General features: G+C 45.3%; 1 protein-coding gene across 2 annotated transcripts in view; it reads left to right on the top strand.

Moving 5' to 3' along the window:
- Positions 1-1,411: 1,411 nt before the first annotated feature.
- The window catches only part of Fyb2 (FYN binding protein 2), a 104,764-nt gene continuing 87,384 nt past the window's right edge, over positions 1,412-18,791 (top strand). For both annotated transcript variants that reach the window (XM_048453234.3, XM_085686345.2), the window contains exon 1: positions 1,412-1,551. In XM_048453234.3, coding sequence (XP_048309191.3) covers positions 1,522-1,551 — 30 coding nt within the window. In that variant the 5' untranslated portion in view covers positions 1,412-1,521. The remainder of the gene's footprint in view (positions 1,552-18,791) is intronic.

Raw genomic sequence — 18,791 nt, 5'->3', positions numbered from 1 at the left:
CACTAGGGGGAGCCCTTGTGTTGGGAGCATGGAGAAGCGGGAGGCCCAAAGAGCCCTGGGGCCCAGGACTGACTCCAGGATTTATGTACCTGGGTAGAGCGGACTAGAGTGCTGAGTGAAGGTAACTGAAGACCTAAGGTCTCGAGGAATGAGAGCAAAACTGACTATGTGCAGTGCTGAGAAAAACGAAAGTCCTGCGGTCTCTCACCTGTTATGAGATAAGAAAACAGGTGGCTTCCTCACCTGCCCTCCTCACCTGCCCTCCTCTGCCGCCCCTGTTAGGATAGGGGAATCTTATTTTTAAGAACTTGGAAGCTAGGCGTGGTAGCCTGCCTTTAGTCCTAGTCCTAGGGAGGCAGAAGTAGGTGGATCTCTGTGAGTTCGAGACCAGCCTGATCTACAAAGTGAGTTTCAGGACATCCAGGGCTATGTAGACAGAACCTGACTCAAAACAACAACAACAACCCAATAATAATAGCAGTAGCAGAAGTAATAAAAATAGGTTGGAGGTCATTTCAAGTTGTATAGCGAGTTTGAAGCCAGTCTGAGTGTGAGACCCTGCATCAAACAATAAATAAACACATAAACAGATTTTTAGTCCATAAAAAGAATGACAATCCAGCAGGTTGCATACAATTCAGCGCACAGGTCGTTCACCCTGCCCACCTCCAATCCCCATGATGGTTGTGTGACCTCCCTGTCCCCCAAATCCAGGAACTGAAGTTTGGGTTTCCCACCAGGACCAGCTCTGAACAAAGAAATCAGAACACAAGGCCCTCTCCGAGTCAGCCAGAGCCTCTTTGGCTTCAGGTCCCACCAGCATCACTATGGACTAGTTACAGCCATTCTTCTGATCCCCTGTTCCTGCCCTGCTAAAATGAACACAGCAGCACTTCCTGGGGCTACCTGTAAGATTTAAAGGGAGACATGATTCAAACACCGATCGCACAAGTCTTAAAACAGGTGTAGTTATTTTAGCTTCCTTTCTTATCCCCATTAAACGCACCTGCCAAGTCCGCCGCACTTTGGGCTTTCTTTTCTACGACCCTGAGCAGCTTATGTGGAATTAAGCTCCCATCAACATCAACGGGGGCGGAGTTGGGCGAGTGTGTCACTAGTGGAGACTAGTGTCCTGAGCCTCACATTCTAACTTCAGGGACCAGATGCGTTTGACTCTCAGCAACTCCCCCGGGTGGGATGAGGTGGGAGAGGACCGGAGGCAGACACAAAGTGAAACCCTTGCAGAGGAGTGAAGGCAGGAAGCCTGGGGAGCAGTGAACAGAGCCTTCTGCTCAGGTTCGGCCTCCTTCCCCAGCCGTGGCAGGTCCAGCTGGGAGGATGGAGAGCCGCCCGCCCGCGCCCAGCCCCAAGAGAGGGTGGAGCCACAGCCCAGGTGAAGCTGGTGAAGAGCCTGGGCTCCAACGTGTCCCAGAAGAGGGGAAGTGACTGCAAGCTGGCTGGCGGAGGCAGAGCACTCTTGGCCCCAGGATCCAGCTCTGGGAAGCTGAGATTGTCTACCAGATGCTGCCTCAGAGGATTACAATGGAAGAGGTAAGACACCCGCTTGGGTATGGGCCGTCTGCGTGCCACCTCGCGAACTTTAGTTCCTTCCAAAGGCGGAATCGCTGGGAAAAGAGCCAGGAAAAGCGTGTCCTGGCTCCTGGACCTGACCAAGTACGTCACGTCTCCAGCTAGGAACGTGTCATGCTTGCTATGCTCAGTCAGCCTGTGTCTTGTTTCTCCAAAGCTCTATTATACCCAGGACCCCGGCGTTTAGCAGCTCCGAGAGCCATGGTTCAAGTGCTTCTCACTTCGGTATTGACTTTCCCACTCTTCCACCTTTGCGGCGGCAGGCGGGTGTCTAGGTCCAAGGACAGAGCATGACTCTGGGAAAAGGTGGCCTTGCAGTGTGCCCCGTGACTTCACGTCGCTGCTCCCTATTAACTCTGTAGCCGGGGACAAAAGTCCTTGTGCTCTTGAGCCCTAGAGCTCTCCTAAAGCAGAATTGTACGAGAGCGGATGCTTTGTGAGACCGGAGGAACCTGAAGAAATAGAGCCCAGGCTTGTAGCGGTAGTACCCCAGGGACAGACAAGGGCCTGGAGAGGCTAAAGCCGGTCTGAGTCACACAGGGAGACCCTGCTGGGGTTTGGTTTTGGTTTTGACAAACGCTTCAAAAAGTTTGGACCGGCTGAATGAATGCTGTTGGCATTCGCAGAGATTTTGCCTGGCTAATCCCGGTTCTTTCTGTTTCCTTCTCGAGTTCTTGCTCCGCCGTCCTGTTAGTACCTACCTTTTCACAAGTGCCCTTGCAGTACTGTGTATAGATTAAACATTTGGAAGCAAATCATTTATTCCTGAAATTGTGATACTTCTCGCCCAGATGTTTGGTTTACAATCAGGATGGGGGAATCCTTTCCTCTGTGACCGGTCAGGGACAGCTCCTGAGTTTTAAAGGGACACCTGTGTCTCTGGCTTCTCACTCTGCCCAGTCGGTGGGGTTTTGGAAAAGAATGAATCAAGGATGCCAGTTCCCTCTCCTTGTGAATTCCCTTGACTGTCCCATCTGTCACACAGCGATGTTTAGACACTTATTCTTTGGGGGGAAGGGGTGGAAAGGGTTGTTTATTTTTGTTTTAGAAAAGGTCTAACTTTACAGTCCAGGCTGGCTCCACCTCTCAAATGCTTGGACTACACGCCTACGTCACTGTGCCGGACCCTATTCTTCAAATTTTGGGACCCTCCTCCTCCGTGATGGCAACTTGCCAAGATGAACTGATCCACGTAGATTCAGAAAAGGGGAAAACTACTGATATTCTGCCCTCTCTGCCCAGCCAGGGTCCACACTGTCGGCTATTTCTGCTGACATTCTGCCCTTTCTGCTTATCAATCTGATGGGGCCTGAAGGTCATTGGCCCTGGGTTTTTTAGGTGAGGAATCTGAAGGACAGAATATTACAGCTATGCAGTTGTGACAGCACCAGCCAGAAGCAGGGCTGGGATCTAGTCTCTGGTTCTTTAATCATAGCAACTGTGTGCCAGCTCCAAACCAGGCGGCCCTAGCAAGGGTTAGTTCCTCCAGCAGAACAGATAGGATGTTTGGCAGTTTAGAGAAAAAAAGTACAAAAGGGCATATTTGTTACCTAGTAACATTTTATAGGACAAGAGAAGTGAGTACACATTCTCCTCTGCTCAGAAAGACTAGGGGAAGAAATATGGGAACCGGGTGGGGGTGGTACACGCCTTTAATTGTAGCACTCTGGAGGCAGAGGCAGGCGGATCTCTGTGACTTTCAGGCCAGCTTGGTCTACAGAGACACGGATAGCCATGTATACACAGAGAAACACTATCTCCAAAAACAAAACAAAACAAAAAGAAATATGGACAGTTCCTCACCTTGAAAGGATTGTTCTATCATTTTAGAAAACCAACAAAACATTCCTTATATAATATGTGCATTTGGAGTGCTTCCCTTCTATGGGCAAATTCTGTCTTGGGTGCATGGATACAGCGAGGAACCAAACAGTCACAATTATCTGCTTTAGCCAGGCAGGGTGGTACAGCACCTGGAAGGTTGAGGCAGGATCCAAAGTTTAAGGCCAGACTAGGCTGCATAGCTATACAAAATGTATTCAAAAAGTTTATATGCTAATAAGAAAGGAGAAAGAGACAGGATGTAAGGGTTAAATGTCAGCTGTACAATGTGTACGTTCAAAGCAGAGAAGGGTCTAAGGTCTTGAGGCAGCAGGAAAGACTGCCATTCTGAGTGGCACAGTGTCCAAAGTCACTGCAAGGAGGAAACAGAACAGAAACTTAAGGGAATTAGAGGGTTGGTTGTGTGGATGTTTTCCAGGGAGCGAGTCTACCAAGAGGTACTAGCTGATGCTAAGACAAAAACTGCTTGGGTGAGCAGCAGCCAAATGCAGACTACATGGAACAGAGGAAGTAGCGGCAAATGTTCACATCGTACAAGTGTGGAACCCTCAGTATAAACCAGCATTCCCCAAGGATTGCAGGTAGCTGGGGAGCATCATCTTATGCTGGCTTACGTTTCCTAAGAGTCATGTGGCTGGAGTTTGGAAATTAGAGAGTCTGAAGGGTAAGAAGCTAGCTGTATGGCCCGGTAGAGGGAAGGTACAGGGATCTAAGCAGGGGGAGAAGTGACTCAGGCCAGACGTAGCAGGGATGATGGTTATACAAGTGTCAGCTTCTGGGTCCCTGACTGTGGATGAGCGAAGTAATGATGTTTTGGCTTTACAATGCACAAAAGAGACACACATCTGGTCAGAACTACTTTTTCCTGGGCTGTCCATGTGTGGTGCTGTGTAGGTCAATGAATATTCTATGGCTCTCTGTCGCTAAGCACTGAGCTTTGGTAGATTGGATGTATCAACTACATTTTTAGCTTATGATATTTCTGATATTCTCAACTTAGCATGGGATTATCATGCCATTATCCTGTGATAAGGCAAGGTGCATCTGTATATTAAAGGTAGGATCAGCATGGTACACTGATTAGAGGAGGGAGGGAGGGAAGGAGGGAGGAAGGGAGGGAGGAAGGGAGAGAGAGAGAGAAAGAGAGAGAGAGAGAGAGCGCTGAGGACCCAAAGGCATGAAGACTGAGCTTTCAGAAGGATGGAGCCGGAATTTTCTAAGATGACGGAGTACTAAGCAGTTTAGAAAGACACCAGGCGTTAATTTTAGACATGGCATGATTGAAGGGCTAATTACACAAAGGAATACTCAGCTTCGGAGTTCAAGGGAAGAAGCTGAGGTGGGGGGATTATCAGATGAGGTCTACATCAGAACCGTGCTGACAATGAGTGTTGTCAACGATTGCATGGGGTTAAAGCTGCCCTCACATTCTCCAACATTCCTCTCCAGGGGGGAAACCATGCTACCTGTGCTGTATGTAGCTGGGCAAAATTGCAGGCTGCCTCAGACACTGTGGACTTCCACACTTGGCGCCGTGGGACTTCACAGACTCCTAAGAGGCCATGCTGTTCCCGCCTTGTTCTTAGAACTAATTCTTGTAGCCCCCAGCTGGGTCTGCAGCCTCTGCACAACTGAAAGTAACTTCATGTAGACCCTGACCGACAGTTCCGGCTGGGCCTAGCTTGCCAGCCTTCCCCCAAGGCTTCTCTCAGAGCCCCACAGACCATACCAGCATGAGGCAGACGCCACAGAATGACTTTCCTCAACCATAGAAATCTCACCAGGCTGGGCCCTGTCAGTATTCCCTTCCTATACAACTGGGAGATACAGAGGAAGGTGGGGCTTGTGTTTGTTTTAGGCCACCCAGTTTTCACTTGTCTGGTTCTGCATTAGCAGGTATTAGAACCAATGGATATCTTTTGTTCTTTTCAGTTATTGAAAGAAAGATTATGTTTATCTGGGCATGGTGGTACACACCTCTGATCCCAGCATTTGGAAAACTGAGGCAGGAGGACTGCCTGTGCTACATAGTGAGATTCTGTCTAAAACAAAATAAAACAAACAAACAAACAAAACACGTTAGGGCTGATTTAATGTTAAAGGTGCCACACACCTTTAATCCCAGCGCTCTGGAGATAGAGCATATATATCTCAGAACTCAAGACCAGCCACATCTCATAGTGGTTTCAGACCATTCAAGGTCACACAATGAGACCCTGTCCTAAACAAACAACAGGAAAAAAGCTAGTCTTTCTTATAGATATATGGTTCAGAAGAAGTCTATAAGATCTGGTTTGATCTGGCTCAATTGTAAAACACTTGTCATCCAAGCATGAGGATCCAAGTTCAGTCCACAGTACTCATGTCAAGAATGTCAGGTGTTATGTGGGATATATTTATAATCCCCTAACAGGAGAGACAGAGACTGCAGGATCCCTGGGGCTTGATGGGCAGCAGTCTGGCACAATCAGTGAGCTCCAGGTTCAGTGAGAGCCTGCCTCAAAACACAAGGTGTGCGGCTCCTCAGGAGCCACAGCTGAGGTTGGCTGCTACTCTCCACATGCGTATGAATATATGTACATATCCACACATACATACATCTTCTACACACACACTCATGGGAAGTACTTTTAGACCCTCATACAGAGAGGTTGGTAAACCCTTTGTGAAACTCAGAGTTAAGTAGTAGCCCACCTGTGCCCTCAGTCAGGTGTGGTTTCAGTTGAGGCCAGTCTTGTCAAGAAAGAATTGCAGCATTTTTTTTTTTTTTAGTTAGGGCTTATCAGCCACGGTGTCACCAAATGGAGCTTGAATGTTTGATGGATGAACTTGGGCCACATTAAGAACCAAACCGCATTTAAGTTTGCCTCTGCCCAGCGGCAGCCAAGTGATTTGAGCTAGTGCTGGAGTTGGGAAATTTCTCAAAGTCCAACCAGTTTAACAACTCTCATTTTACAAGGAAATCTGAGCCCCGGGGGCAGAAAGCAGGCGGCAGTGTTGTAACTACCCATCCAGCACCTGTACCTTGGGTGCCCAGGAAGTGTTCTTATTCCTGTTGGGTTGGAAGATCACACTAGACCCGGCTTACATTATCTTATGGACATTGAGCAAGCATCTTCCACGTGCCAGGCCCGACATGAACATCTGAGAGGGACCTGTCTTGCATGCCAGCTAGTTGCTCATCTTTTCAGAAGAAGGTTAAAAAGCAAATGATGTAGAGGAAGAGGAGGAGGATCAGCCTCAACGGCAGCAGTGCCTAGCCCGGAGTGGGACCTCATTTGAGATGCTGTCTGAACTGAGTGTAGAGGAGCAGGTAGCTATGTAGGAGAAGAAGAGTGGGCATGGGGCGGAGGGCAGTAGACAAAGGCTCAGAGGTCCAGAGTGTGGTAGGGACACTACCACAGGGGACACTCTTGAAGCAAAGTGTTACCAGGTAGAAATTTTTTAAGTGAAAGTAAGTTGCCGGAATGGAATCCTAAGATTTAGAAAGGAGAGGGGCTGAAAGGCCCTTGGTGCTGTATATGTTTTATTCTGAGAGCTGAAGGAACCACTGGGGGGATAGGAGAGCTTTTCCTTTAAAACTCAAGGTTGAGCTGCATACCCTGAGATGGTCCTGAGGCAGTAAGATGTTACAAGGTCACATTTGACTAATTTGGCTGGAATCTAGGTCTGAATGCCTATAAGACATCATTTAACATTGATTCAAGAGGAACATTTGGACTTTTTACCTAATCTGACGTTTAAGGAAAAGGTCCTTAGGGAGCACCTAAATAATGAAGGTGCCAGCTGTTTCTTCTCTCTGTTGGCATCTGCAGTCCACAAGGGTCCATCCCTAGGGATCCACCTGCAGTGACAGTCTCCTGCTGGTGAGTTTGTCTGTGGAGAGTAGAGACAGTTGCGATTAAGAGGTTTCCATCAAAGCAGAGTGTGCTGGTACACACCTACAATTCCAGGACGCAGAAGGCTGAGGCAGGAGGACTGCTGTGAGTTCCAGGCTAGACTGGGTTATGGGGTAAGACCCCATCTTTTAAAAACAAGCAAACAAATTTTTAAAAAGCTCGAAAATTTCTCACTTGTATTCTGAGGGGAAAGAAGACACCCTGTAAATCAGCACATAAAAAACTGGACAGCTCACATCTGTCTTGGCTGGGAGGCTGGGAGCAGCATCCTCCTCGACTGTCTTGTTTGGTCCTTGCTGGTGAGATAGGAAATTACCTGAGTCATTGCCGGTTCATTCCTCATAGCAAGCCCTGCCCTTGTCCCACCATTGCTTCCAAGGGAAGAGTCGAATCCCCTTCTCTAAATCATTTGCTGTCATTTCCTGAGAGAATGTTCCAAAGTGGGCACTGCTAGCCATGCCATTCTGCTTGCCAGGTATTCTCCATGCTGGGAGGTGGAGCCCATGCAAGCCAGCCTCTCCCTCAACAAGGCTGGTGGTCTTGGTACCCACTCCATATCCTCCCACTTTAGCCATGGTGCCCTGTCCCTGGGCTGTAACTGTTTCAATCTGGTGTTTCTGTAAGCATCCTCACCCAGAGGCATGACCTCTTGCTGGTGTGACTAAAATCAGGCCTCACTTTCCTAAGAATACCTCCACACCTCCTTGGCCACAGTTGGCTTCTCCTTTCCTTGCAAGACACCAGGCCCTTTGAGTAGAGCCAAGTGTGATGTCCCAGGGAAGAAGGCATTGCCCCGCTGTAAGAGACAGGAAAGCTTGACTCTTAAAGACGCAGGCTCTGAGGTGCCTGACTGGTTTGTCCCTAGCCCTGACAAATACCACCTGTGTGGTTTTGAGCATGGTATTTAATTTCTCAGTGCTCCCTTTGTAAAGAAGAGAAACTAATATCTGCCTCTTAGCATTCCACAGAGGCTTAAATATGTTCATAGGTATAAAGAACTTGGACCAGCCCCCTGGGCTCAAAGGGCAGATGATGTCATGCCTGACACAGCAGTAATTTACAGGATGAACGGGATGGCTGTTACAGTTGGATTATATCATTCTTCTCCCAAAGTCTTACTTCAAAGCCCAGGCCAGTGCTTGGAGAACACACATTGTATTTAGAGGGTCTTTAGAGAAGAGTCAAATTGAAGTGAGGCCGTAAGAGTGAGTTTTCATCCAGCATGAATGATAGCCTCAGGAAAGGGGGATGTTAACAGGGAAATATGCAGAAGATAGACAGTATGACCATGCTGAGCTAACACCCTGTGGAACATCAAGACTTCCACCAAACCCCGAACTGAGCAGAAGACCTACAATCCTCAGGAGGGAACTAACTCTGCCTGAAGCTTCCAGAACCATCAGACAACAAATTTCTCTTGTTCAAGCCACCACTGGTAGAACTTAATCATGGCGGCCCCAGCAAAACTCTGCAAGAACCCATCTCCACAAATGAACTAAGGAAGTTGACGTTAGTATTGAGAGTGGTATTTCCTAATGTTCAGGGTGACACTTTGAGCCACTGTTTTGAACTACCCCAAAGCAGCTATGCTTAGTGATGCGGGAGAATTGTGTGTATTCTGTCAATCATATTTTAATAAAACGCTGATTGGCCAGGCAGGCAGTATAGGCGGGAAAACCAGACAGGAAGTAGAGGTGATGCAATGAGAACAGGAGAATTCTGGGAAGCAGGGAGGTTCCTCTGCCATTCCTGCACAGACCACCGAAGAGGCAGCATGTAACTTGCCCAGCTGAGAAAGGTACGGAGCCATGTGCTAACATAGATAAGGATGATGGGGTAATATATGTTATAAGAGCTAATAAGTAGCCAGAGCTAAGGGCCAATCAGTTTATAATCTTATGGAGTCCTGTGTGTGATTTCTCTTTGGGATTTGCCGGCTGTGGGGTACCTGGCAGGACGGAAACCCCAACAAGCCGGTCCTCTCATGTTACAGCTTAGGTCTTCAGAGAAGGCACTTGGGAAAGTGCTACACAGGAACTAGACAGACGTGAGCATGGCATGGAAGTTGGGGGTCTCTCCCCAGTCAGCAGATCTCTGGGAAGATTTACAAAGATTAATCCGAATAATGACCCATTTGCAGGTGCTCATTAACTGCAGGTAAATTGTATAGACTATATTTTAGAATATCAGACTTTGCAATCTGACCGTGGAAAGAGTTCCAAGTTTTTGTTTCTCTTGTTTCTTGACTCTTTTTCCTGTGATCTTCCCATTTTACAGATTGGGCCAGGCCCTGGTGCTAACTAAGACTGTCTAACTCAAAGTGTCATTCTTTGTGATTTTTACATCTTATTTACTGACTGTGTGTGTGTGTGTGTGTGTGTGTGTGTGTGTGTGTGTGTGTGTGTGTGTTTTCATGATGCCCAAGTCAGAGGACAACTATCTAGGGATCATTGAGTCTCTTCCACCATGTGGATCTTGGGATCGGGCTTGGCAGAGAGTGCCTTTGCCTGTTAAGCTATCTTACTGGCCTTCTAGGTTCCATTCTTGATGGTTGGCTTTTCCCCATCCATCATGACAATAGTGGACATTGCATGGGACAGAGGGCTAAAACATTGAGCCGGGAAACCTGCATGTGAGCCACCATCTGCTGTGCACTTGCTCTTTGTCCACAGACAAGTCAGTTATTTTCTCTGACTTTAATTCTCCTTATCTGTATGTGTATATAGTAACACCTGTCAATTTTGTCAGTAAGGATCACATTTTGAGTAGTGTATTTGAATAAACTGAAAAACTAAAATGCTGTACTTACAGTTGTTGATCTTGTCAAGCTCCCCCATCCATGGAATTACACCATTGGTATGCAAACCATTTTCCAAGCCCTGCAACCCCCACCACCCATCCACCTCTTTGGTGAAGTAGCCCATAGCTTGTCTGGAAGGTAAGTCATGGTTGGAGACAAGAGAAAAGAAAAGGGTAGGGGGAGGCTTGTTTCTAATAATAAATTATTTTTGAAGGCAGCGTTATTTCAAGCTTTAAAGGATGAATGGGGACATGCCAACTTCAAGTGCCCTTAACACACACACACACACACACACACACACACACACACACGCTCGCTCACACACACACACACACACACACACACACACACACACACTATCCCAGGCTGTTGAGTTCTTTCTCAATAGAGCTGGGGGCTTTCTTTGGTTATTGCTGTTACTGTTTGTAATGATTTGTTGTTGGTGTTGCTGCTTTTTTAAAAACCGTTTTTTGTTTGTTTTGTTTTGAGTGATAGAGAGTGAACATAGGCAGCATTTCTTGTTCACTACTCTACCAAACCTTCATTTTCTTCTCTCTTCTCTCTTGACAGGCAGGGCCTCAGTAACATTTAGTTGCCTGGGCTGCCTTGAACTCACTCTGCAGCCCAGGAAATTCTTGAAAATCCTTGCGCTTTCGACCCTCCTGCCTCAGGCTCCTGAGCAGCTGGTATCCTAGGCCGATGCCAACATTTGCCTTCAGAGCTGCCATTTTGAGTGTGTGGAATGTGTGTGCTGGACGTTTGCTGTCTTCTGTGATTCTGTGATGTGTACAAAGAGCTCGAGACTGGGAGTCTCAGGACTCTGCCCAACCTGATGTCCACCTCTCAGGCCTGCATGCCTGGAGGTGAATTATTTTATCCCTGTGGTCTTTGGCTTCATTGCTTGTAAAGGTGGATTTAAATTCGGAGAGGAGACAGCTAAGAGCACCTAGCAGCTGAACTGTCTGGGTAGTCTGAGTGATGTGAGGTGCTGAGGAAGAATGTGATACAGGCAGAGCGGCCCTGATCTAAAAGCTCCAAACTGGAAGTGTTCTCACATCTGAACCGGCCTGAGCACTGACATGCTATCACAAGGAGAGATTTTCATACCACCAGATTTTCATTCAGGCACAGTTACTAGGTTACCTTCAGAGCGTGAGTATAAGGTATATGTGAAACAGACATGAATTGCATATTTAGATTTGATAGCATATTACATATTTACAATATTCCAAACTGCCAAGAAACCTAAGATCCACTACACTACTTGGTCCACACATTCTGGATAAAGGTTGCTTGACTGTATGTGTCTTCTGCCTTGTTTGGTCTTCAGGTCATAGACCAAGGACCCCAAAGTCTGACCTATGTTGCTGATAAACAAATGACAGCAGTAGGCGTGTGTTCTGTGTTTTTGCCGCTCCTTGGCACTCACCACAGTTCCTTGCTTAGTGACTATTTTAATGAACTTAATATCCTGGGAAGGATGGATGATATTTAAAGAACACCGTCAAGTCTTTTTCAGGCACAATTTTGTTCAAGCCTCACCAATCCCATGAGAATGATTCTAGTTCCATTTTACAAACAAGGAAATGATTTTCTGGGTTGCCTGGCTTTGTTCAAAGTTTCATGGACCAAGAGCCAGGGAGCCAGTCTTTGACCAAGATGCTTTACTTGGAATCCTTAGCTGCTAAGTATTGACTAGGGTACCATTTTTTTTTTAGTTTATTATCTGGAAAAAGCATAAACATAGAAACATTAGTTTGTGAGCTGTGATTTTAAATTTCCATCTGGAGTAGAATAATGTGTTCACTGTGCTGGTTTGGTTAGATCTGGAATCAACCATCTGGGTACTCCTGTGAGTAAATAAATGTTCATATTTCATATTATTAAAGGAGTAAAGGTACTCCTTTAAATAAATGTTCATTCTACAAGTCCTGTTCCTCTAAAGAACACTGGCTAGTATATTTACCAAGAAATAAAGTAGCCATCACTAATTGTCTTAACTTCTCTGTGAGCCAGAAATTCTTCCTTGCAGTCAGTGCATAATCTGTGAGTGTCAACCAATTGTCACGGTGGAAATAGAGATGCTGGCTCTATCCATCTTTTCAGAGAGAATATTCTGAAAACTGCCAGGACCACATCTATTTTTTAGAGCTTCCTATACCTTTCTGGATGGGAGTGCTGGACCAAAGACCAAAGGCCTAAAAATCTTGAATATGCACTATATGTCCAGGTAGCGCTACCCCAAACTTTTCACAGGAAGAGAGGCTCCGAGGATTAAGAGACACTCTAAGACATGGAGGTTCACCCTGAAGCTCTGGAGCTCTTGCCCATGCTCCCAACCTCCTCTGTAGCATCCTCTAGGTGGCTCTGGATCTTGCCCCATACTAGCAACAAGAAGAGCTAATAAGTAGGGCTTCTTCTCATGACTCACTATTCACAGGATTCCTGAGTTGTGATAAAACGTAGAGACTCCTGGCAAATGTCCCCAGTTCTTCTAGGGTTTAAGTGTCCTTTCCTGAGCAGGGTCTGGTGGAACTTCATCAACAGCGGTATTCATTCAGCTGGGAATAAGAGGGATTCGTACACAGCCAGGCAATGACAAACTTCTGCATCCATAGATGTCGCAGGGACTTAGTTGGAAAGTGCTCAAACAGCCACAGCCATACTTTACCTCGACTCTTTCAGGAGGAAACTATAAATAAGCCATCCTTCAGTGAGATTTATTATTGTCTTGGTACGAGCAAGAAACATTTTTTTTCTGAAAGAAATTTGAGGAACAGTGAAACTATTTTTGCCATGTCATTTCCCTGCTGATGTATAGTCAAAACTGCCTTTGTTTTTCCCCAGGGACTCATAGGCAAGTTATGCCCTTGTGTTTCATGGTGGGGTGTATTGACCCTTCTCTTCCAGCCCTGACTGTCTTTTCTGCATTGTTCCAGGGCCTATGAGAGAGAGGAACTCTTGTGGAATGTTTCCCGAACACCTTTCCCCCAGGATGGGGCTGTAGTCCAGTGGCAAAGCATTTGTGAAGCATGTAGGAGACCCTGTTGTCCAACACCAACCCCACAAAGCAAACAACTCTAAGTACCTGAGTCTGAATCCCAGTACTACCTCGCATTGGCTGTGTGATCTTAAGCCTGTTATTCAGCTTCTCTGAGCCCCTCAACGGAGGGCCCTGTCCACTCATTGGCAGAGCCTAGACTTTCCTGAGCTCATAGGTTTCTACAGAACACTTAGAACTGTGCCTGATGCCGTGAATGCTCAGGCAGTGCTTGCTGATGCTACTGATGGCATACAATGAAAGAACTCCCAGTCTAGAGAAAGACAGAAAAGCAGACATGGTAAATAAAGCAATAAATGCTCATGGCACTAACAACATGATCAAACAGGAACACGAGATGGAAAGGAATTGAATATTGAGATGAAAAGGAATGAAAGCTGAAGTCTAAAGAGCAAATGAGAGAGACAGGGTGGGAAGTCTCACAATGTTGTAACTGGGGTAGATGTGTCACTGAGAATAGTAAAAAAAATGGGGTGGGTGAGGACCTCAGAGGCAAAACAGTTCCCTAACATCTACAAGGCCCTGAGTTGGGAGAGGAGAAGGAAAGAAATGTGGAAATGATTTTTAAAAAGTACAGACTCTAGGGCTGGACTCATTGAGCACAAACCCCAGCCTGGCTGCACGCCCTGGAAACCCCACTCCACTGCTTTGTGCTTTAGTTGCTTCATCTATAGCGTGAAATGGCATAATAATGGCTCTTGTCTCATTGGTATCTTTATGAAAGAAAACTAAGCTTGGAGATATAAAGCTTTTAGCCTATTGCCTAACACATGGTATTTATTCAATACTGACTGTTAGTAATTAAATTCCTGTAGGCCTGGACCATCACAGGAGAAGGCATGGCGATGGAGCACTTGACTGCAGTTGACTAGGGAAAGAATACAAAGGAAATTATTATAGGAGAGAGCGTATACTATAGTCATAAAGCATAGCCACATGGCCAAATTGCTTAAGGCATTTGAGGTTAAGTTTTTCTTATGTTGAATGGGATTGATAACTCATCATTAAGATGGTTATGGAGATGAAAGGACATCAGTGAGGAAAGGGTTTTGTGAATTATGATATGTTGTGGGAGGTCCTTCTGTCTATGTGTTGCTCTTATTGGTTAATGAATAAAGAACTGGCTTGGTCTATAGCATGGGAGGAGGAAGGTGGAGTCAGGGAGATGCCATGGAGCCCAGCCAGAGACGGATGTGGGAACTTTAGTCGGTAAGCCACAGCCAAGTGACCATACACAGACTAATAGAGATGGGTTAAATTAAGATGTAAGAGTTTGCCAATAAGAAGCAAGAGCTAATGGACCAAGCAGTGATTTAATGAATACAGTTTCTGTGTGATTGTTTCAGGTCCAAGCTAGCCAGGTGGTTGGGAACCAACAAGTGGGCCCTCCTTGCAACAATGATACAAGATACAAATGGAAGAAAATAATGACAGGTGCGTAGGGTAGATAAATACCTGGGGTAGGATAAGGGCAGGACATAGCCTCAGCTCTCTCCTACTCAGATACATCTTTGAATCAAATTGTTATCTGATGTATTAGTTACTTATCTCATTGATTTGACAAAATACCTGGCAAAAGTAAGTTAAAGAAGAAAGAGTTTCTTTGGATTTACAGTTCTAGGGAATGCAATCCATGGTGGTGGGGATATATGACAGCAGGAATGTAGTGAGGAGCTGTGGGCAGGTCTGCTTTTCGTCCTGCCTGGCTCCCGCATGGCTAGCTTAGCCCCAGAAATAATAACACACAAATTGTATCCATTTAAACACTGCCTGGCCCATTATCTCTAGAGAGTTAGTTACTGATTAACTCTTACATCTTGATTAGCCCATTTCTAATAAACTCTGTAGCACCACGAGGTGGTGGCTTACCAGAAAAGATTCAGCATGTCTGACCTGGTGGCTGGCTCCATGGCGTCTGCCTCATTGCCCTCTTCCCAGCATTCTGTTTTGTTTACTCTGCCTACCTAATTTTCTGTCCTATCAGAGGGCCAAGGCAGTCTCTTTATTAACCAATGAAAATAACACACAACAGAAGGCCCACCTACATCATTTCCCCTTTTTCTATTTAAACAAAAAAGAAAGGCTTTACTTTAACATAGTAAAATTACATATAACAAAACAGTTATCAAGTAAGATTTACAGTTACAATATTTATATCTATTTTATCTTTATCATAATAATGGAAAACTATAACTATAACTAACCATTCTTCAACTCCATCAAAGACTCCAGAAGGATATAATATTACCTAAGTAAACAAGAAGTAAGCAACTTCCAAAACTCTAGAAATGACAGAGACATCTCGCTGCCTGAACAGTCACCCAAAGTTCCTCTGTATTGTTGGGGCATCCATCTTCGGCCTTCAGGCCCATAATATCCAGCAGACATTTCCATGAAGCAGGAAATTTCAAAGGCAGTTCAGTCACTATCTGCTGTGTCCTGCAGAATGTCTCGCAGACTCTTTCATGAATCAGGAACCCCGAAAGATCATCTCACCTTTAGACAAGTTCAGAAGTCCTCTCTCTGCGGGTTCTCTGTGTCCAGTCCATGCAACAGTCCAGGCAAGAGCAGTTTCTTGCCCAAAATGGCTAACCAACTCCATAAGGAGCCTCTTCAATGCCCATCTTCCTCTTGAAGTAGATTGGTACTGCCAGGAGCAGACGTGTCTCATTGTCATGAAAAGTCCTAAGTTATTAAAACATTGAAAATGCCATATTCTGTAGTCTTTGAAAGCTATGAATAATGCCTATCTAACTAAAATATATCTCTATACCTAGAAAATCTAACTAACATAACTACAAACTTGATTATAGATGAGTATCCATTAACAATCTATATTTTTAATTATACATTGCATTTTTAAATGAACTACACAATCACAATACCTTAATCAAGATCAGAAATACATATACATATAACAAGATTGACCTTAAAATCTATACAATTCAAATTATTCATATCTATATCATATCCCCCTTTAAATGTAAAAGAACATTTATAAACAATATTTGGGAATATGGGCGTAGTTATTTCTCTCCAAACTTCTTCCTGCTGTATAGGGACGCTGTTAATCAGGTCTTTCATGGTATAAACTGTGTGCTAGATTCATCTCAGTTGGCAGTTGAGCAAAGTAATTTCTTGAGGATGTTCATAGCAACCTTTCAGGAGGATGGGGTCTATCATACCATATTGGGATAGAAGCAATCCACAGGGTCTCATCCTCTGTGAAAACAAAAGAAGAACTTTTCCAAAGCATCATAACCTTAGGCTGCTGGTCTCATGTCCAAACAGTCTCCAAACTCAGCAACCAATACTTGGATTCAGCTTTCTTTGCCCCTTTTATTTAGTTGGGGACCAGTGTTCATGGAATGGTACCCCTCACATTTAGGGTGTGTCCTGGTTAGCTTTGATGGTCAACACAGCCTAGAGTCTTCTGAGAAGGAAGTCTATTGAGGAATCGCCTTGATTAGATTGTCCTCTGGACAAGTCTGTGGGGGAGTTGTCTGTATTGTTAATCAATGCAGGATGGTCCCCCCCCCCCCCCATTGTGGATGACACTGTGCATGGTCAGGACAGGAAGTCTTGGGCTATGCAAAAAAAAAAAACAAACAAAAACCAAAACAAGTAAACAAACAAAAAACTAATTAAGCATGGATTTGCTAGTGAGCTAGAGAACAGGATTCCTCCATGTTTTCTGCTTCATGTCCCTGCTTGAATTCCTGCCCTGACTTCTCTCAATGATCTGTAACCTGTACGCGGAAATAAATCCTTTCCTCGCCTGTGTCTATAGCTTTTGTTCAGAGTGCTTCAGCACAGCGACTGAGATAGCACTAGAATGGGGCGTGCCTTCCTACCTTTACCCTCTCAATCTAGATAATCCCCCCGCCGACCTGCCCAGAGTTCTGTTTCCCTGGCAACTCTGATTCCTAGCAAACTGAGAGGCAAGATTAGCCCTCGTTTGTGGTGTAGCATCCAGGCTCATAAAGGTATAATTTTAAATTAACAAACCCAAGTATAAGCTAAGTAGAAGCATTAAGGATCATAGACTTCCACTGGGGAAATATCCATGCGGGAAATGTCATCCAATCTGGCCTCCAGCTAGGAAGACTTTTCAAGGAAGAAGGTAAATATAAGTGGCCATTAATCTCAAGACCCAATAAAAATCCTTTTGGGAAAATATATCAATAGTCTTTCTACCAAACAACTAGATTAAATTTTGTACAAAATAGAAAACTGATGCAAAATACAGTTTTAGTGCCTTTGTGGTTTGTCTTATTTGGGCAAGCACATGTTAAATGCAGTGTGAATGTTCGTGTCTTTCTGACCTCAAAACTATTAGACACACTTTCTTCTTTCCTCTCCTCACCTCACTCCACAAGTTTGTGCAAAGGCAGTCTGTGTTCATTTTCTCTTTACCTAGCACATATCTCTTGTTCTGTAGCTGCCACTTTAAAAACCCCTCTCTTGGGAACCTCTTATTAAGTCAGCCTTTTAGTGTTATGGCCAACAATGCTTAGGCGTGACCAGTTATGGCCAACAACACTGAGTGCTGCCCAGCAATGGCCAACAGTGCTATGAGCAACAATGCTTAGGGCCAACCTGCTATGACCAACAATGCTTAGGGGTGACCAGCTGTGGTCAACAATGCTTAGGGGTGACCAGACATTCCTTTGCTCTCTTAACAGTTCCAAACCTCTTTTCAAATTATATTAAAATCATATGACAAGTGCTGGCCAATAGACTGTGAGTGGAAGTGACATTTCAGACACCTGCATACTGTGTGAGTCTCTATCCCCTTCCGTACCTGCCCTAGGTGTTGAGATGTGGCATGCCGCATGGTGGATCTCTAAGACTGTGAACAACAGAGTCCTCCTCTAAATCAGCTTGGCCATGTGGAAGAGAGGAATGGACTGGAGGAGGAAATAACTTGGGTTAAGCTGGTAGATTTGGGGTCTGCTTGAGTACAATAAAAGCTCTTCTATGCTAACCACTGATCACCCCATTTTAGTCAGAGCATGAGTATTAGTATCCGATTGGTGTTGTAACAAGTGGTCCCTCAGGGCTGCATGCCTCCCCTGCCTATGAGAAGCATCTGTGTTCCTGCCCTTTTCACCTTAGAAACCCCTTGCTGTCATTGCCGGTGCCACCTTGAGTATCAAGGCCAGTAGCATATCATCTTCTCTTCTCTCTGATAACTTCCAGCCTTTTAAGATAATTAATTCCTCACCTTTGTCCTATAAGGACCCTAAGAATATGCTGAGTTCACCTGAGTGAGCCAAGCCCCAATTTCCAAAGTCCTTTCACCGTGTAAGACACCATAATAAGACATAGTCACAGGTTTCCAGAGGCAGGGCATGGGCGTCTGTACAAGCTATGGAGGGGACTATTTAGCCTACTTTTTTCCTAGCCCATCCTGACCAGTTGTTTTTGGAATAGTCATCCAGATTTTTGTTTGTTTGTTTTGTTTTTCAAGACAGGGTTTCTCTGTGTAGCCTTGGCTGTCATGGAACATGCTTTGTGGACCAGGCTGGCCTCAAACTCATTCAGCTCTGTCTGCCTCTGCCTCCCACATACTGAGATTAAAGGCATGCACCACCAC

Source organism: Myodes glareolus, chromosome 3 (genome assembly GCF_982192425.1).
Source record: "Myodes glareolus chromosome 3, mMyoGla1.1, whole genome shotgun sequence".
NCBI classification, from domain to species: Eukaryota; Metazoa; Chordata; class Mammalia; order Rodentia; family Cricetidae; genus Myodes; species Myodes glareolus.
The sequence above is the reverse complement of the archived record's forward strand: the minus strand, read 5'-3'. Positions and strand labels throughout refer to the sequence as shown.